Source organism: Ursus maritimus, unplaced genomic scaffold (genome assembly GCF_017311325.1).
Source record: "Ursus maritimus isolate PB19 unplaced genomic scaffold, ASM1731132v1 scaffold_33, whole genome shotgun sequence".
NCBI classification, from domain to species: domain Eukaryota; kingdom Metazoa; phylum Chordata; class Mammalia; order Carnivora; family Ursidae; genus Ursus; species Ursus maritimus.
In genome coordinates this window covers 13,209,939-13,231,337 of record NW_024425897.1, presented here as the reverse complement: position 1 = coordinate 13,231,337, position 21,399 = coordinate 13,209,939, and the positions used below count along the sequence as shown (strand labels likewise).

The 21,399-nt window shown below is 43.5% G+C and overlaps 1 protein-coding gene across 3 annotated transcripts in view; it reads right to left on the bottom strand.

The window, feature by feature from the left end:
• SART3 (spliceosome associated factor 3, U4/U6 recycling protein) overlaps nt 1–20,995 on the bottom strand; it is a 37,503-nt gene extending 16,508 nt beyond the window's left edge. For 2 of the 3 annotated variants that reach the window (XR_005831701.1, XM_040619826.1), the window contains exons 1-7: nt 20,666–20,995; nt 11,808–11,934; nt 10,628–10,732; nt 6,940–7,124; nt 5,741–5,846; nt 4,389–4,513; nt 249–404 (exon numbers count right to left, since the gene is read on the bottom strand). Coding sequence is in view for 2 of the 3 variants with exons in the window: in XM_040619826.1 (XP_040475760.1) it covers nt 249–404; nt 4,389–4,513; nt 5,741–5,846; nt 6,940–7,124; nt 10,628–10,732; nt 11,808–11,934; nt 20,666–20,980 (1,119 nt within the window). In the remaining variant the exon portion in view is untranslated. The remainder of the gene's footprint in view (nt 1–248; nt 405–4,388; nt 4,514–5,740; nt 5,847–6,939; nt 7,125–10,627; nt 10,733–11,807; nt 11,935–20,665) is intronic. The other variant, XM_008707699.2, reaches the window with a different exon arrangement.
• Between the last annotated feature and the right edge of the window lie 404 nt (nt 20,996–21,399).

Here is a 21,399-nt window from a genome sequence, read left to right as displayed (position 1 = left end):
AAAAATTAATCTGTCATAAGGTCCTCAATAAGAAGACAGCAAATTTTTTTACAGTTAGCGATCAGTCTGAAATGACTTGAAACACCCGAAGAATTCCCTGAGTGAGCTGGCAGAGGGGAAAGGAGGATGAGGGAAAATGAGGAAGCAGAGACAGTCCACAACTAAGTCCTGGCACTCTTGCTGATTTTCTCTGAACAGGGTCTCAATCGGTAAAAAGGAGAAAAGTGAGAACAATCAAGCGGTCTTACTAGGTACTGACTGTAGCGGATCCACAGGTCTGGGACGAGGCAGTTCTCGACCAGCGCGCGCTCAAAGATCAACTGCACGCGAGCAGGGTCACCAACTTTCATCTCAAAATCGATGTACGCTTGATATTCAGCCAGCCTGGGCGCCTCTGCTTGCAACTAAGGCAAAGGGGAAGCACAATGAGACTGAAATGAGCTACTCGACACTGTTAGGAAGCACAACATATCTTCATATTAAATTCTGGCAAGACTGGCTACGTCAGTAAGAATCCCCAGTCCCCTCTCTCAGAAGCTCTGGCATGCCGGGGTCTACAACATGACAGGTAGAGTAAGAGTCCACAGTGCCTCTCCATGGCAACAGTTACAAAGGCTCCATAAACCCTTTTCCAAACCCACCCCTAGGCCACAGGGGGTTTCTGATGGGGGCATCCATCAGAAACTGAATGACAGAGAAACACCTTTGCCAGTGACCATGGCCAGCCATTCCTCCAAAACAGAAGTCACTTTCTCAGCCTACTGAGTGCAGTGAATGCAACCACAATGGAGTGATTCGCTGCCTCCATTCCAAGGCTTCTCATTCCAAGTGTCAGCTCCTGCCAGCGTACAGGCACATGCAGAACATGAAAGAGGCTAGGCTGAATGTTTACTGATCCAAAGACCTACAATCAAAATTCTTTTCAGACAAAATCCCTACTCAACTTTCCTCTTCAGCCACACTGCACTAATGGTCGTACTTAAACGAACCAGCTGAGGATTTCATTAATGAAGCTTGGAGAAAAACAACTACATACCAATCATTTACGTGTGAAAAAGGGCGAGGGGCACAGGCAGGCCAGCAGGAGAGCACACACGCTCCGAGTAGAAAGATGATGTCTTAGGCTCAGTTTCTAGTTACAATGACAAACTGGTTACCCAGACAGCCACTGAACACAACTTAAACTGCTGGATTCAATATGAAAACCATCTTGAAGACCGTCAGCAAACTGGCAAAGACACAAGAAATACTAAGGACAAAGTCTAGGTGAAGGTTAAGCTTCTGCTGGTGTAAGATATAGTAAGGATCTGGTCTTCCCAGTGAGGCATCATTATTATCCCATCTTACATTCGAGGTGACTGATAGACACGGCGGCTAAGGACAAGCTCAAAGTCAGAGAACTAGTAGCTGGCAGAGTTAACATGCAAACTTCAGACAGCCTGGCTCTCAAAGTCGCTGTCTTACTATACCACAAGTTACCAAAAACAGAGCCAAGAAGCCCAACCAACTGTGAAAAAGATAAATACAAAAGATACCCGCACCTGGACCTGCTGTATGGAAATTATGGGACATCAAACAAAACCAATGAGATTTTAAAATGGGCCAGGGAGAAAACAAGGATTGCCATCAAAGAAGCTGACATCTCACGAGCAACACTAGAAGCCAGAAAGACAGGAGACATAACCGTTAATCTAGCATTCTACATCCTGAGACATGAACTTTTTAAGAAGAGCAAAGTGAAGACCTTTTCGAATTAAAACCGAGAAAAATCTGTTACCAGCAAATATCCAGTGCAGGAGACTCTAAAGGGTGTACCTGAAGCAAAATAAAAATGATTCCAAATGAAAGCTCTGGGATGCAGGGAAAGAAGAGCAAAGGAAGTGGGAACGCCTGTGGTGAATCGAAGCAAGCCGGGGTTGTATAGTGCAAGACTGACTTAACGATGCTGCCTTCCCGGTCAGACAGAAAGACAAGAAGGGCAAGAAAACATGAGCGTGAGTCGGAGGCTTGGTAAACGAAGCTGAAAGTATTCTATGACCAAGACAGGTAGAAAAACGCCACTTACAAACAATATTATGGTTAAAAAACAAATAGTACGGTCAACATGGAAAATCCAAAAGAATCTATTGATCATTAATAAGAATTTAGAAAGTTCAATAGACAAAAAAATTAGTATAAAAAACAAATTACAGGGGTGCCTGGGTGGCACAGCAGTTAAGCGTCTGCCTTCGGCTCAGGGCGTGATCCCAGCGTTCTGGGATCGAGCCCCACATCAGGCTCCTCTGCTAGGAGCCTGCTTCTTCCTCTCCCACTCCCCCTGCCTGTGTTCCCTCTCTCGCTGGCTGTCTCTCTCTCCGTCAAATAAATAAATAAAATCTTTAAAAAAAAAAATTACAATTTATATACCAAGGACAATTAGAAAAGCAAATCTTTTAAAAAGGTGGCATTTTCAATAGGATCAAAAATAAATTAGAAATAGATCTAAAAAATGTGTTCAAGGGACCAGATGAAATTAAAACTTTACAGAAAGATAACGCCTAAATAGCAAAGGCCTATGCCACGTTCATAGATTGGAAAACTCAATATTTGTAAGATGTATCTTCTTCCCCAAATTGATCAATGCAATTTCAATACAAAATTCAACAGGTTTTTAAATCAAATCTGAAAAGCTGATTCCAAATCCAAGTCTGAAGAATTAAAAAAAAGAGAAGACACTCTTGAAGAGGAACAACATGGATGGGATTCATGTTACCTAAGAGCAAAACTTACGGAACTATCATTATTAGGACAGTGTAATATAAGCCAGTGGGGCAGAATAGAAAGCCCAGAAATAAATCCACACCCCAACAGACAGCTAATCTATGACAGATGTGGGCCGGCACATCAATGAGGGGAGGATGGAATTATCAGAATCAGGCTGGAACAATTGGTTCTCATATGGAAAATGAAACTGAACCCCACCCCACGCCATACACAAAAATCAATTCCATATGAAGATCTAAACATGAAATACACAGCTATAAACTTTAAGAAGAAAACAGAGCTAAGAATACTCATGAGTTTGGAACGTGGAGAGATTTCTTGAGTATAACAAAAGCAGCAACCGTAAGAGAAAGAATGATAAATCCAATTAGAGTAAAACTGAGAACTGCTCATCAAAAGATGTCATAAGAAGACGAACCACAAACCTGGGGGAAGCTTATATGCAATACATACAACCAAATAAGGATAAAGATCCAGGATTCCTATGAATTAATTAGAAAAAAATACAGATGAAAGAAAAATGAGACAAAGACTTCAACCAGCACCTCACAAAAAAGGAAATCTGAATGGCCAACAGATGTGAAAAAACTCTCAACTTTGTTAGTCATCAAGGAAATGCAGATTAAAACTACAACTTCAAATCCGTGAGAGTGGCGCAAACTTATGTCCGTATTGAAGGCTGGTGAGACCAAGGAGAACCCTCAGTTCAGGGAGAACTCCCAGGCAGGAGTGTCGACTGATAGCACAGAAAACAGTTCATGGGGCGCCTGGGTGGCACAGTGGTTAAGCGTCTGCCTTTGGCTCAGGGCGTGATCCCAGCGTTCTGGGATCGAGCCCCACATCAGGCTCCTCTGCTATGAGCCTGCTTCTTCCTCTCCCACTCCCCCTGCTTGTGTTCCCTCTCTCGCTGGCTGTCTCCATCTCTATCTCTGTCAAATAAATAAATAAAATCTTTAAAAAAAAAAAAAAAAAAAAAAAAAAACAGTTCAGCACGATCCTACGATCCAGCAATTCCTCCTAGGGATACACTCTGGAGAACCCCTTTTCATATATGTGCACCAAGAGACACGCACAATCATGGCCAGAAACATGCCGCTGCTCCTAGCAACAAATTGGAAAACGACCCAGCTCGGAACGTAGATCTATAAACTGTGGCATACACATATAACTTCGCAACCGTGGAACAGACAGACTATACTTCTCAACATGACTACGACCTGAAAACATGTTCACTGAAATACACAGCATGATTCCATTATATTAAAGCTCAAAGACAAGCAAAATTAAACAATATATTAATCAAGGGTATGTTCATAGATTGTAAAACTATAAAGAAAAGCAAGGGAACGATTATCACAAAAGTCAGGAAAGTGATTACCTCTCGGGAGAGGGAAGAGGAGGCAATCGGAGAGGGGCACATAGGAGACTTCTAAGGTACTGGCAATGTTCTATTTCTTAACCTGGGTGGTGGGTACATGGACGTTCACTTTATTATTAGTATGTAAACTGTACGCACACATTTATATACTCTACAGATTTCACAACAAAACAAATTTTAAAGATGCAACTATTGATTAGGGAAAAATTTGCAGCGAGAAGGTTACTGTAAAGAGGCCAACACTTACCAGTGCTTCTTCATAGGGTTTGTATCTCTCCAACTGCTGGAGTGCTTTGTTATAGTTCTGAATTACGGACTCTGGTATTGGGTCTTCTGACCACTCTTCATACTCTGCAAACGTGGCCTCCATATCTATTGAAAGATGGATTCAGCCCCGTAGGTCTTGCCATTGAGTTTTATCAACCCAGAGATTAAACCATGAGACTCGGATGATGCTAGCCCCTCCCGCATTAGTGACCAGGGCAACTCTTATGCTTGAATCTTCTACTGGGCCCAGACTTGACCTTAGATTCTGTCTCAAAGCAATTCCCCCAGAAGCCCTACCAATTAATCAATCAGTTAAATAATAGCAACACTTACCTAGTGCTTCCTATGTTCTAACACTTTCCATCCACTAACTCATTCGATCCTCCCAACTCTACGAGTAGGTTCTATCAGGACCCCTATTTTGTAGTCGTCTGTAGTTCACAGTAGAGCAAGGCCTTGAACCAGGCAGGCTGGCTCAAGTACACGCTCTACTCACTGTACTAGGCCACATCACGTTGGTACATGAGATGAAACCTGCAGGCCGCTCGGTTCTAGCCTTTTCTGCGTGTCGCCCAAGGATTCAACTGGAAAGCCACTTTATAATTTGTTAAATCGAATTTAAATAAACCACGAAGTAGAAAGAGAAATTATGTCTGGGCTCAAGCAGCTGTCCAGAGGTGCCAAGGACATACAGTGTGTAACCACGCCTAGAGAACAAACAAGACAGCAGCACCAAACTCTTTCCGCGCCCAGAAAAGTCCTCCAGGTGCTGCTCAGGCTCAAGCTCCAGAGCTTCAGAGGCTTGGCTTAACAAAGCAGATTCCCCCAAAGAGAAATGTCCTTACCAAAAGCCCAAGAAGTTCAGACGTGAACACTTCCGATCGACAGTGTCCCTGAACCAAATCACCCCCCGCAAAAGAATGGTAAGAGCCCGTGGAAAATCCCCATTCTGATACGGAAGAGGTTACTGCTAAAGAGAAAATGCTCACGATGGAACTCTTACTCAATAAAGTTTCCCAAAAAAATATAGGGGGTCAGTTTCCCTATTCCTTATAGTAACTCCACCTCTCCAACAGCGTCTTCATAGACGACACGGAGAGTCAGGAAGTCCGGCTTCTAGTCCTGCTGGCTGACCCTCAATCCTCTTGAGCATTAACAATTCAAGGTACGTTTTTACCAAGGGCCTCGTCCACAGTGACAATGCCCAGTGGCAGTAAGAACGCCAGCAACATCTGCCTCACAGGATGCTGGGAAAGACCTAACGACAGGACATACCCCAAAGCACTTTAAAAACCATGGAGAGCTGGCTGTTGGCAGGTCAGTTTCTCTTACCATAGAGTGGGATCGCCAGCTGTCGCCGGAAGAGACTGTGGACCTTCTCCAGCTGTGAATCAAAGGTTTGTTCCCGGTCAAAAGGGGAAAGGAAGCCAGCTATGGGCTAAAGAAGCAAATCTGTAGTAAATGACAAACTTTGCGGTCCTTCCTACTTCAAAAAATATTTCAACAAGCTTTTCAGTTCAAACTAAAAATATATATATACGACCCTCTGATACATGAGGTATTGTGTCAAATGCTGCAAGAGGCACAAAAATTAACGTCTCTGCTACTAAGTATTTATGATGGGGTGAAAAGCAAGAAGCAATTTAAGAAATGTATATATTGACTATACACACACGAATGACTGCAATGAAGCAGAATATAAACATCAGGAAAGAAAGTATCACAACTTGCAAAGTACTGTGGCTTGCTTTCAGCTGGTTTTTAAGGCTGAGTTTTGTTATGAAGGGAGGAAATCAGGAAAGACTCCTGGAGGAGCTGGCATGTGGGATGAATCTGCAGGCTCTCCCGATGTAGAAAGAGGAGGAAACGGTCTCCCAGGTGAAGGAACAGTGTAAGTACAGTAGCCAGCAAGTGCACAACTGTCAACGGGAGCAGGGTTATGTCTGATGCTAGAGGGCGACAAATGTCAGCCAGAGGAGTTAGCCCCGACGCCTCTGTGAGGCTAAGCTGAAGGCACCACTGCGGACTTTTCAACAGGGATGTAATCCACAAGGGACTGGGCTACTTTAATAACAACCATCTACTAGAGGGCTCCACTAGGTACTGATGGTAACTCTGCGCACACACACAAACATGGGAGAGGGGACACTGGGAGGGGACTGCAAAATCCTTGAATCAGAGTTTAAAAAAATCCAATTATGATGGGGTCAAATCTCTTATCTCTTGCAGTTATTATTGGACATGACTGATAAACATATATTTTTTTTTGAATGACATACTTATTCTTGTATATTCACCTGGAACCAATAACTGAAATAGTATTTTTAAATATCAGAACTACAGGGTCATCTGCTTTTTAATCAAAAAAATCAATCTTGCTGTTCCACAAAGACTACTGATTTTACTTTACTGCCTACCCACTAAGGGACTGGCGAGGACCATTTTGTTGACTGTGTTCTTCCACGGCCACTTACAAAGACAGCCCCAACTATGCAAAGGCAAGCACCGGTCACAGAGACCGGGCCACTCACCCGGGCAGCTTCCACAATCGCACTTTCGAACTCCCGGTAAGCCTCCCAGATGGCGAGTCCTTTGGTCATATGTAAGCCAACTGACGAGAGCGCCCTTTCAAACACAGAACGGACTTTCTCAAGGCCACCTTTCTGACCAATTCCACCGACTGAGTACTGGCCATACTCTAGCCAGATGTTAGGACCTAAGAAGGAAAAGTGCTCATTAATTCAGGATATGAAATACCCAACGATCAAAACTTTCCAGTACATCACAAAAGAAATATGCTCACCAAAACAGTACCCATTCATGCAAAAAGGCAAGGGCATATCAACAAGCATCCCAATGTATATATATTCCTAGTACTGCAGCTGGAAGGGAAAGTGTATCTTAAACCACGTCCCTACTAGGTTATAATTATTGAGATTTTACTGCATAAACAGAATATGCCAGCAGGTAATATGTAATACACTCATGATTATAAAGCCTATTTATTAAAATGGAAAGAATTCAATGAAAATTCAATAAAAAAAAAAACTCAATGAAAACAGTTACTAATCTGAGTCAATTTTCAGGAAAGATTTCAAAGCCTAGAATTTTTTAACTTTTGAACCTTTTTAAGCCTCTGGTCAAAGTCACAGAGCAAATTAAAACCACCAATCCCGTAACCAGAAGTCTATATTTTAAGTCTCTCTTTGCAATGATGTTTAAACAGCAACAACAAAAAAGACCCAGTTGCCCTGTTTTTTGTCACTTTCTTCTTAGACTTTATCTATTCACCCCTGCAGCTTTAAGGGCAGACTAATGAATTAAAATCTTTAGGAATGCAGTGGTTCCCACTGCACATGTTTTGCCTATTCAAACATCTGAAAATAATCTCACAGGCCTATCCATTAACCTTGTAAAATAAAAATACTTAGAAGATAAAGACACCGATTTGACAATTACTATATGTTTCCCTGCTTGCTTTTTCTTTGAAACAAGGTTTATTTCTGAGAACTTTGCTAAAGTCTGTTGGCTACTCTGTTTTAGCTCACCAGTACAGAGCTGCCATATGGGATGCAGAACAGAGGGGTGCCCAGCTGGCTCAACTGGTAGAACATGCAACTCTTGATCTCAGGGTTGTGAGTTCAAGCCCCATGCTGGGTGTGGAGATTACTTAAAAATCTTTTTTTTTTTTTTAAGATTTTATTTATTTGAGAGAGCGAGAGAGAGCGCGCGCGAGCAAGAGAGAGAGAGCAGGAGCAGTGAGGAGGGAGAAGCAGGCTCACTGCGGAGCTCGATCCCAGGACCCTGGGATTATGACCTGAGCTGAAGGCAGACGCTTAACTGACTGAGCCAACCCAGGTGCCCCAGCTTAAAAAAAAAAAAAAAAAAAAAAAAATCTTAAAAAAAAAAAAGAAAAGAAAAAGGAAAAGAGCTATCTAGCTCTTGGAGCTGAAGCCCTCGGAGATGATAAGTCACATTTACAGATCGCCTATGAAAACAGCCCCTCCTCTGAAGAGAAGGTAACTTTCAATGGGTCACCTCACAGCTCCTCCCAACATCTAAATAACCTAGAATGAGGTAAATATTATGAACAGTATTTTAAACTCAGAAAACCCACGGGTGCAGAGTCCACAATGACTACGAGAGGCAAACAACGTGGCACTAGATGCCACGTTCCAAAGCGGGCCTGAAGCCCCTGCACGAGGCCTCCTCCGAAAAACCACAGGCATATCTATCACTGGTGCACTGAACACCTCCCAGGCAGTTTGAAATCACTGAGCGCATGCGCAGAAAGAAAGGTCTACACTTAGCATCTTCAAAGGTGCAAAACATAATTAAAAACTAAGAAGCAGGCCAAAGTGGCTTCCGAACATTCACAAAACACGGGACACAATTTCCACGCTCCACAGCTCCTGACACTAACGCAAGAACCCCATGGGCCCCCATTCAAAACTACTTTAAGAGACCTATTCTAAGAAGCACGGTTATCTGGCTTCCGACCCCCAGCAGCCCTGAAGAAGTCGGGGAAGAGGCAGGCACACTGACCTCAGCACTGACAGTGGAGGCCCAACAGCAGGGTGACTGCAAACCATCAAAGACCGAAAAACACTACAGTCTGGGAGGTGCTGTTAATGACGACTCTGAGACTTTCACAAGGGGGTGATAGGATCATCAGAAAACGTGGCAGTGTCATACCCGTGGAACCGTCAAAAGATTCTAAGAAGCCACATGGGCAGATAGGAGCAGAGACACAAGAATACTAAAAGCACATATGGTGTAATTTCATATTCACAAAACACCTGTAATTTTCCATATTCGGATTATAAAAACTAAAAATTGATCAATTCTTTTGGCTGGTAAAGGCACATGAAAAATTCTCTTTGTCGGGGCAGTCTATCTTCAAGCACCAGTGCTTGTCACGAGGAGAAAGCGGGGAAAACCAGGTATGGAAGGATGTTTAATTTAAAAGAAGGAAATATTGGGGGGCGGGGCACCTGAGTGGCTCCGTCGGTCAGGCGTCCAACTCTAGATATCGGCTCAGGTCATGATCTCAGGGTCAGGCTCCGTGCTCAGCACAGAGTCTGCTTGTCCCTCTCCCTCTGCTCCACCCTGCCCCTAAACCCCCACTTGCAAGCGCACTCTCTCTCAAATAAGTAACATCTTTAAAGGGGAAATTTCTAAAAATATTTTTAAAAAACATGTTGTCCATAGCATTCTCTGATAAAGATAATATTTAGAGAATTATACTACCAACAAGGGAGGGTAAAGAAACTTAAAAGGAGAGAAGGTGTCTACACTCCACTTGCACTGGCAAAACATCAAGGCGATCAGACAACGCAGACCTCTGTGGTGATGGAGGGTTCTGTATCTCGATTACAGCGGTGGTTACTAAAATCTACACGTGGGATAAAATGTCACAGAAGTACACACGCACCTTGTACTAAGATCAATTCCCTGGTTTTGATTTTGTACAGTAGTTACAAGATATTGGGGAAAGCAAGATGAAGTAAGTATAGGACCTCTCTGTACTATTTTCCTGTAAATCTATAATTACTTTAAAATAAAGTTTTTAAAAGCTTTTTAATTAAAAAAGAAAAAAAAAAAGCATTCTGTCCAAAACTTCTAAAAACCCATTCAACGTGTAAAAGGCAACCTTTAGTTGTCTGAAAATACCATGTTAAGTTCTCCCTGCCAAAAAAATGCTGGGTGTGAATATATTCACTCCCATACTACAAACATTTCTAACTGTATTTTAAAATCAGATATCCTCAAATGAAAACCACAGACAGGGACACCTGGGTGGCTCAGTCGGTTAAGCATCTGCCTTCAGCTCAGGTCATGATCCCAGGACCCAGGGATCGAGCCCCCACATCATGCTCCTTGCTCGGCGGGGAGTCTGCTTCTCCCTCTGCCTGCCGGTCTCCCTGCTTGTGTGCTCTCGTGCTCTCTCTGACAAATAAATTTTTAAAAAATCTTGAAAGAAAGAAAGAGAGAGAGAGAGAGAGAAAGAAAGAAAGAAACAAAGAAAGAAAGAAAGAAAGAAGGAAAGAAAGAAAGAAAAAGAAAAGAAAACCACAATGAGAATAATAAGTAAACTCAAACCTTTCGAATTGCTGGACTAACCCTCTCTTTCCTGAGGAGCGACACCTCACAATGCAACCCAGGGCAGCAGAGACAGATGCATCCGCAGACACCCCAAAAAGCGAATAGGGAACTTACAAATATAATCCTTCACGGCTTTCTCAAAGAGGTCGTACACGTGCTCTCTGTCCAGGCCATCCAGAGCCATGCTGATCTCGTCATGCAGCCACTCCAGCCAGAGCTCTGCAAGACAACAGCACCTCTGCATCACCATCTCCTTCACCAAAGGGCAGGATGAAAGCAGGGACTTCACCACGAGTCACGAGCACACAAACGTTTCACCCACCTTACACAGCCTGCCACGGTTCACAGAAATTCAATTCTTAAAACTGGCACCGAGCACATAGAAGGTTTATGCTTCCAAATAAGATCAAATAATTAAAATCATAGTATCCTACACCTGTTGGGCATTTTATACTTTTGCTAAGTACTTACATATATGTATTTCTCATTCAATCTTTCTAAAATTCCTGTAGATGATAGTCACAATAATGAATAATGATGGCATCTATCTAAGCATTTACGACATGTTAGGGCATTTATTCCATGTTGTACACAGAATACCTCATCTGATCCATGTACTATAAGGTAGAAACTACTGCTAGCCCCATTTTACTGCTGGGAAAACTGAGTCTTACAATGTTTACATAATTCGCTTAAGGTCACACAGCTAGTTAAGATGTGTAGTCAGGAACAAATCTAGAAAATCTGATTTCAGCTTCTATACTCAGAAGTTATGCTTTTGGATCTGGGACCAGTGTTCTCCACTCCTCCCTAAAGGATCAATTACAAACATTCACGAAGACTGGTCTACAAGATGCACAGCGTAATAATGTTTCAAATAAGTATAAATAATCTAAATGCCCAACTACTGTGTAACAAACAAGGTATGAAACATTTACATTAAAAATTGTTCATAAAAGTTTAATTACAATACAATTACCTGGTACTGAGAAAAAGGATTAAATACATAAACACTGGAATGGGAATTTAGACACGAGAAAAGTTTAATCATGTAGGGTAAAAAAAAATCAGGATCCAAAATATGAGCCAGTATTACACCATCACGACTGTTTTGCAAAAAACCAGAAGATGAAAAACTAGAATTCACTGACACCGGATGATGGATTTTCTTCTTTCCACTGTATTTATATGTTCCAAATTTCTGTAAGGAACACGTCCCAGTTTCAGTGAAAACAGAATGTATACCCTTCAGTTCTCGGTGTTTATAAAAGCAGCCCGACTGCTGACACGTTACCTTCAGTCAAAGGAAAGATCTCACTCATCTTCTGGCGAGCCACCCGCACTTTGGTAAGCTCCCCTTCCAGCCGGAGCAGCCGAATCAGGTCCACATGGCAGTTGTAGTCATAGACGTTGATAGATAGCTAAGAGGAAAAGGACACAAGGTGAAATTTAAAATGCCACCATCAAAATAACTTAGCATTTTTCACCACTGGTGACAACGCATGTCTCTGCTACAAACAAAACAGATGTGCTATCTGGGAGAGCCACTGAGACAGCAATGCAACATTTACCCCCGGGGAAGAGGAAGAAAAATCAATGAACGAGGCTTTCTCTAATAAACGCACAGAGCCTCCATTCTGTTCCAGTCCCTAACAGAATGCAGTTGGGTTGTTCTCTGAAATACAGGAACCATTCTGATGAAACAAATCAACACCAAGCGTGACCTTAGGCAAGTCATTAACTTTGCTAAGCCTCCATTTCCTCATCTGTAAAATGGGGATACCACTACGGTCTCTGGTCCGTAAGGTTCTTGTGAGGATTTTAAAACGTGATGAATAATGTGCTTTTAGCACCTGCCAGCTGTGAAGGTGAAAGCTCTCCTCTTTTACTAAACAAACAAAACAACAAAAGCGAAAACCCCTGCTGGGAGAAACAAGAAATGGCAGCGCCTGTTGAAGCTGAGTGACAGATACATATTTATTTTTATATTTGAAACTTTTCAAACTAAAAGTTAAAACAAATTAAAATAACTGCTTAAAAAGCTATCAGACATCTGAGACGACAGAAAACTAAAAGAATCTGTCACTAGTGGACTTTTCTAAAAGGTAGCGAAAGGAAGAGGAAGGAAATGATAAAAGAAATCTTGTGGCATCAGGAAGGCAGGAAGAACTGAAAGAGCATGAAATACAGACAGGTATCCTGGATGACCCTTCTCATGACTCTTCTAAGCTGTATGGGATAGCCGACACAAAAATTCTGAGACCACCTGATACTCAAAACGATGATATTTAAAAGTGGGGATGCTAAAGTGACCTGAACGGAAGGATGATTCCCTCGCTTCACTCGGCAGTGGAACACAGACACCATGTAAGTCAAATACACTATTCCCAAGGCAACCACTAAGAAACTACACAAAGCATACACTAAAAATCACTATAAATAAATCAAGATAGAATCCTAAAAATGTTCAAGTCACTCACTGGAAGGCAACAAAAGAGAAACAGAAGAACAAGAAACAGAGGAAACAAACAGAAAATAAAATGTCAGGCTTTAGACCTAACATTGCAATAATTATCTTTAATGTTTATGCTCTTGGGACACCTGGGTGGCTCAGTCGGTTAAGCATCTACCTACGGCTCAGGTCATGATCCCAGGGTCTTGGGATCGAGTTCCACCTTGGGCTCCTTGCTCAGTGTGGAGTCTGCTTCTCTCTCTGCCTGCCACTACCCCTGCTTGTGCGTGCCCTCGCTCTCTTTCTCTCTGATAAATAGATCTATCTATCTATCTATCAATCTTTTAAATGTTTATGGTCTCAATATACCAATTAGGGGGCGCACGGGTGGCTCAGTCGGTTAAGCAACTGACTTTTAATTTCAACTCAGGTCATGATCTTGGGGTCATGGGATTGAGCTAAGGGGGGCTCTGTGCTAAGGGGGGGGGTCGGTTTCTCTCCCTCTCCCTCTCCCTCTGCCCCTCCCCTCATGCACTCTCTCTATAAAATAAATAAATCTTTAAAAAATATACTAATTAAAAGGCAGGGAATGGCAGAGTGGATAAAAACACAACCCAACCATATGCTGATTACAAGAAACTCACTTCAAATTCAAGGACACAGGAAGGCTGAAAATAAATGGATAAAAAAAGATATACCACGTAAACATTAGTCCAAAAAAAGAAGTGGCTATATTAATATCACATAAAGCAGACTTCAGAGAAAATATAACTACCAAGGATAAAAAGGGGCATTACAAAATGATCAAAGGATCAACCCACCAGGAAGACAAAGCAATCCTAAATGTGTATGCAACAAACAACAGACCCTCGAAATAGATTAAGCAAAACTGTTCCAGCTAAAACAAAGGGACACACACACTTACAGTGGGGACTTCAATATCCTCCACTTCACCAACTAAAAGAACTACTAGACGAATTAGCACAAGGATACAGAAGAAATTCAGCATCAACAACCAACAAGATCTAATTAACATATATAGAACATTCCATCCGATAATAACAAAATACATCTTTCTTTTCCTCAAGAGCCCATGGAAGATTTACTGAGACCAGATCATGGGCTGTAAGACGAACTCTGATAAATTTTTTAAAAAGTGAAATCATACAGAGTATGTTTTCTGATCACAACAGAATTAAATTAGCAATCAGTAATGGTAGGGAAATCTTTAAACATTTGGAAATTAATGTTTAATGTGATATACTTCTAAATAATCCATGGGTCAAAGAGAAAGTCTCAAGGAAAACTTAAAAATATGTAGAACTAAATGAAAATACAGCAAGCCAAAATAAGGATACAGCTAACACAGTATGGAGAGGAAAACTTACAGAACTAAATTCAACGTATGAAAAGAATCATGCGCCCTGACTAAGTGGAATTTGTCCTAGGTACATAAGGCGAGTTCGCAGCTCAGTCTCTGAAGACCAATCACTGTAATCCACTAGATCAACAGGCTAAACACAAATGATACCCATCGACACAGAAAACGCACTGACAAAATCCAACACCCATTCATGATAAAAACTCTAGACCAGGGGCGCCTGGGTGGCGCAGTCGTTAAGCGTGATCCCGGCGTCCTGGGATCAAGCCCCACATCAGGCTCCTCCGCTGGGAGCCTGCTTCTTCCTCTCCCACTCCCCCTGCTTGTGTTCCCTCTCTCGCTGGTTGTCTCTCTCTCTGTCGAATAAATAAATAAAATTAAAAAAAAAAAAAAACTCTAGACCAGGGGCGCCTGGGTGGCTCAGTCGTTAAGTGTCTGCCTTCGGCTCAGGGCGTGATCCCAGCGTCCTGGGATCGAGCCCCACATCAGGCTCCTCCGCTGGGAGCCTGCTTCTTCCTCTCCCACTCCCCCTGCTTGTGTTGCCTCTCTCGCTGGCTGGCTCTCTGTCAAATAAATAAATAAAATCTTTAAAAAAACAACAACAACAACAAAACTCTAGACCAGTTAGGGCCTTATCAAAATTTAAACTTTTTGGTCTATGAACTATCTTACTGCGGATGCAAACAAAAGTTACAAACCACATACCCAGCAAAGGACTGGTATCTAAAAGATACAACTCCAAACTCAACAGTAAAAAACAAAGAATCCAATTAAAAAATGGGTCAAAGACATGAACCAACAGGTATATGCAAAGAGGGCACACAGACAGCAAATAAGGCACATGAATAGTAGTCAACATCATTAACCCTCAGGGAAACGCAAATTAAAACCACAATGAGGTATCATTACACACCTAACAGAATGACTAAAATAAAAAATAGTGACAACACCAAATGCTGGGGAAGATGGAGGGAAAAAACCCAACTGGCTCACTCATACATTGCTGATAGGAATGTAAAATGTGTATGGCAGCTCTGGAAAACAGCGGGGCTGTTTCTTATAAAGTTCAACACACAATTACCACATCACCCAGCAAGTGCACCCTTGGGTATTTTTCCAGAGAAATAAAACCTATGCTCCCACAAAATCTCTTTGTGAATGTTCGTAACAGCTTTATTCCTAAGAGCCAAAACTGGAAACAACCCAGAAGTCCTCTGATGGTGAACGGTTTAAGTAAGCGTGGGGCACGCACACCGTGGAATACTATTCAGCCACAAAGAGGAAATGAACAACATGTACCCAACTTAGACGAATCTTTTTTAAGATTTTATTTACTTATTTAGCAGAGAGTGAGAGAGAGAGAGAGAGAGAAAGGGAGGGAGCACAAGCAGGGGGAGAGGGAGAAGCAGGTTCTCCACTGAGCAGAGCACCCGACGTGGGGCTGGATCCCAAGACCCCAGGATCCACAGACCCCTGAGCCACAGGCAGATGCTTAACCAACTAAGCCACCCAGGTGCCCCACAAGTGAGATGAATCTTAAGGGAATTATGCTGAATAAGAAAAGCTAATCCAGAAAGATTACATACTATATGGTTCCATTTACATAACATTCTTGAGATGACTAAATTATAGAAATGGAGAACAGATTAGTGGTTGCCAGAGGTCAGGAACTGTAGCTGTAAAAAGACAACAGGAAGGACCCTTGTGGTGACAGAACCGTGTGTTGACTGTACCAATGTCAACATCTGGGTGGTGGTATTATACTACAGTTTTACCAAGGTTACCGTTGGGAGAAACCAGTAAAGGGTACACAGGATCTCTGCAGAATTTCTCACAACTGCAGGGAAATCTACAACTATCTCAAAATGAAAAGTTTCATTTTTTCAAAAAGCTTTCATATGAGTTGGGGTATAGGGTTCCCCTAAGTCTGCACACAAACACTAGTGTCACCTCTTTCAACATCTGCCACAACGTCTCAGCACTAAGTACTTCCTTCTCCTTCATTCAACTAACACTCTGACAATGTACTCAATAATCTAGACACTAGCTACTGCATTAAAATACGAGGAGGACCTGTCTCACCAGGTAGCAAGTCTCAGTAACAATGAGTTAATCCGTGGAATTGACACAGGATTGACAAACTGACCAACAGATCAAAAGAGAATGCCCAGAAACAGACCCACGCAGACAGAAAACATACGACAAGACTGGCAGTGGTTGCGTCTAATAAAATTCATGACCCAGGACCATGACCCCAGTCTGAAAAACACTTACTCATAGAAATCCTTATACGTGTTGAATAATAGCACAATTCAACAGTAACAATGTTCCTTGTAGCTTGTTGGTAACAGGACCATAAAAAATTAAATAAAATAAAAATAAACTGTGAGCAATCCAAATGCCAGAAGAACTGATAAATGGTGGGACATCCACCCAATGACATACTAAATACACAGTAGGCAAAATGAACGAACTGCAGCTACAAGCAACACGGATGAATCCCAGAAACACTGCTGAGTGGAAAGCAGGCCCAAAAGATTACATGTAGCATGATACACTTTCCAAAAGCTCAAAAATTAGCAAAAGTGAGCATTACTTAGGGATGCATATGTAGGTGATAAAACTATACATATTTTATAAGAGAAGGAAGCACACCAGTTCAAGGAAGTAGTTACCTGGGTTTTAGGAGGGGAGGCAGGGCCATGGAATAGGGGAAAAGCCGATTAAGTGCAAGCAACAGTACTGATCAAGCTCAGACTCTTAGACCAAGTGGTGGGGTAAGTAGTGTTTATTTGATCACCACAGTTCGCAATTTACAGATGTGAACTGCTTTGTATATATCGAATTACATGCAAAAAGACAACAAAGACTCAGAAACAGTAAGAGTCTGACCTATAATTTTTTTTAAAAATCTTAAAGACTTTCAGCAATGTTCTCCTGCTCTTGATATGTAAAATTTAACAAGCTGAGTCCATCCCATGATTACATGATGGGTTGAAAAAGGACTGGACTAGGTCAGGACACAAGTGCTCTAATCTCCCCTGGTTCTCAGTTTCCTCATTTGTACCAGGAAGGAGCTGGAGTAAATCTCTGCTTCTCCAGTGGGCTGTCAGGACGCACTGATGTTTCAAAACCGACTGTCAAGTGAGCACCAAAGGAACACTCACGAGAGAAGTGCGGTTTGCCCAAAATGTACTTTCCTCGTTAAACAAGAGGCAAAGGCTCTCCCTGTCACCCGCTGCTCTCAACTCACCTGGGTCTGAATGTGGTTTTGGAACATGAAAGGGGGGACAGTCCTGTTAGTGTGACTAATGTCTATACAAGCGCCCCTTATATGAACGCCATGTGTAGGTCGGGAAAAAAAAGGTATAAAAGTCAAGGAAGTAAAGAAACTGCCTCCCAGGATGGCTTTTGGTCCAAATTTCTGATTTCTAGGCCCAAATAATAAAGACACTATACAAGAAGAGGTGCTCCGAAAGTATGTGTATTAAATGCATACTGAGACGCACTTAAGAGACCTTCCACAGAGTTCACTTAGCACCGACAAGTGAGCACGTATACTGGTCTATTCTGGTCTCAGAACATCATTAGCAACAAAGGATGATTTAAAGAAAGAGGTGGCTTAGCCCATGCATAAAATGTTTTGATTTCCTGACTCCCTAACAGCACAACCTGGACCCAGAGCAGTGGCAGAGAAACAGCAAGAGGCCTGGTCCAAAAGACACAACCATTGCAATCATGGGAGGGTGGGGAAAGAACAGAGCAGGCCGTGGCACAGCACCGACTATGTGTCAAAGTTGCCAGGGGCTTTGTAAGCAGCCGGTCACTTAAGCTCCACAACAGCCCTGTGAGGGAGGCACCGTTACAACCCGTGTTTCCACCACCTAGGACACCGTAGGCTCAGAGAGCTGGAATAACTTAGTTTCAGGACACAAACACAGTTAACGGGAAATCTTTGCTTTGGGACATGGACAGATACCACAACTAACTTCAAGCTTCCACAAAATATGCTCAGAGAACTGGAATGTGTAAATATGAAAAGGTGGAGTTTTTCACAGGCCTGTCTAGAAGTTATCCATCATTACACTCCACAAGTTACGGCAGGAGCTAGAGGCTATCAGGATGAGGCGGGAGGGAGATTTGGAAAAATTGGAAAAATCAGTCTCTAGACCCCATGATAAAGAGCCTGATAAAGCCAGAGGCTCTTCAGTTCACATCACAGTGTGGTCACGGTCTGAATTCCATCCCACCTTCTGTGACCTGAGGTAGGGCAGGACACCAGTAGCCAGGAGACCTCTGCACTGACCCATCCTGCTCTCTCACTAGCTGGTTACCCTCACCAAGAACTTAATCTTTCTGCTTCCAAGTCTGCCCTACAGCTCAAACAGGTAATCCTGTTTTCCCCTGCCTCACAGAAGAGTGGGCTAATGAAATGGCTCGAGGAAAAGCCCAAGGAAGGCTAGAAGTCGGAAGCACAGATTTCCATCGGGACAGGGACATAGCCTGGCACCCTATATTACACGGCATTTTCTGAATGAATAAAAGATGGAGTGAACACCGGCGTACTTATTTCTAAAAAGCAGAATAGGGAACCACTTGCCTATTCCAACTAGGCTCCTTTGACATTCAAATATGATGACAAATGAAAACAAACGATACCGATGGATATCATCACTATTTCACAACGAAAATATCACTGCCAAAGAGGACATTATAAGGAATCTCACACCCAGCAAGGTTGAGTAATGTAGGTTAACAACTTCACATCGCTGAGTGATTTCATATCAGTGTGTCTTCTGGTCCACAGACAACCCTGATAAATTCAATTCCCCTCGTGAGTGACTCTGAGCAATCATTTCATCATCTGTTCTGAGCCTGTGTCCTCATTACTAATGCTCAATTTCTGTGTGCCCTTCCAATCCTTTATTTAAAGATTTTATTTATTTTTGCAAAAGAGAGAGAGAGCGTGCGCATGTGCACACGTGCACACAGGAGTAGAGGGGAGGGGCAGAGGGAGAGGCAGGCTCCCCGCTGAGCAGGGAGCCCAACTCGGGGCTCAATCCCAGCACCCGGGGATCATGACCTGAGCAGAAAGCAGACCCTTGACCGACTGAGCCACCCAGGTGCCCTGCCCTCCAATTCTACTTCCCCCTCTCCTCCCTGTCCTGTGCCCTCCTGTGTGGACCACATCCATGGGGTCTCTAGCTCTCTTGCTTCCAGCAGGGTTTGCCCAGCAAAAGGCACCAGCAGATGTTTGGAGAGAGGAAGAGAGGTCACAGTATTCTTCCCCAACCCCAATCCCTGATGGGAAGATGGGGTGGGGCTGCATCCCCTGACTAAAGGTCTCACCTGCTCTCAGGTGCCCTCTCCACACAACTATTAAGAAAACTGGTCGGTTTTCTCCCCTCATCTCTTCAGGCCTAAAGGTGGACACAAGGTCCTGCTGTCACTAGCCCTGAGGTACTGCACCTCCAATCCTGATCGTTCTGATCACACTTTAATAAACACAGTAGGCCCTTTATTGACCTTCTCTCAAATTATCCTAATATGAATGTACCACCTATTTCCTGCTGAGACCCTGGATTACACAGGAGTTACAAATTAGAGATCACGGTACCACGAGGTGCGAGGCACTGGGCTATTAATTAACGTTACGACAACTACATGATGCAGAAATTGTGGCTCCCAATTTACAGGTGAGAAAATGGAGGCTCAGGGAGGTTAAGAAATTTGCCTAAGCTCACACAAGCACGGACTAGCTACAACTGGGGTCTTAGCCTCCAGACGCTGAAATTTCTACCGTCCCATTTCTATCATCGTCGTCACGGTCACTGCTTTGTCTATCACTGCTTTGTCTATCGCACCGTAGTTCATCATTGCGGGCACTGCTACTGAAAAAAAGAAGAAAACGAAAAAGAAAAAAAAACCACTCTCTTATGAGTACAATTTTATTGCTATTGTTGTCCACAGTTTAACGGTGTGGTTAAGAGCGGGAGCTCTGGAGTCGTTTCAAAGTTTAAGGCCTGGCTCGCCACTTGCAGAAGTGTAATCTTCAGCTAGAGAATTCCCTCCACGAGGAGCCCCAATTTCCTCTCATAAAACGGGGAATACACTACTTCCTTCACTAGCTCGCTGCGAGCGTTCAATGGGATAACGCTTGCAAAGCACCAGGCAAGCAGTAAACGCTGAAATGACGGGAGCCGTGGTGATTAATAGCGGTTTTGCGGCCTTGGCGGCTTTATTACCGCCGGAGACCCGGGAGAAGGGCCGGGGACTGGGAACCTGAGGGAAGGAGCCCGCCGCCCAGCCCCGGACGCACCTGCTCCTCCAGCCGCTCGATTTCCAGCTGATTCTTCTCCTCCTCTTCGTCATACTCCCATTCGTATTCCCCGGGGGAGCTCTCCGCGGAGGAAGCCATGGCGTACTCCTCGTCCCCATCGCTCTCACTCACACCTTCCTCCGGCTGGTCCCACCCCGGCCCCACGGCCTTGTACGTCGCAGAGGCCACGGCCCGCGACAACACCTTCCTCCTCGTCCTAGCAGTCTTAACGTCATCCTCCTCGCCCTCAGCCGTGGGCCCGGCCTTGGGCTCAGCCTCCGCTTCCGAAGCCGATGTTGCGGCCGCCGTCGCCATCTTGCGCTTCCAGTGACTCCCGGGTCTTCTCGCGGCAGCCGAAGACCCGCTGAAGTAGAAGCTGCCCGCGGCGTGCGCCTGATCAAAACCCCGCTCCCCTTGCTACGGAAAGAGAAACTGTGAAGCTCGAATGACGGGAAAATCCAGGAATGCATGAAACTTCGTATTGCTTTTACATAGGTGTAAAAGCTCTCTCAGAATAAGAACTCCCCGGTACGGCATGTGTTCTGTCGCAACTTCGGACACATGTTGGGTCTTTGCACGGGAAGTGGAGGCCGTACAGGAAATCATGGAGTGATGGTTGAAGTGACGGGTTTGGCGCCATCTTGAGAAGGTCAAAAGGAGTTTTGGAATAAATGCCTTCCTTACCGCCTAGCCCGACCTGGCGCGTGGTTCAGTCTCCCCGGCAACTGAGCCTC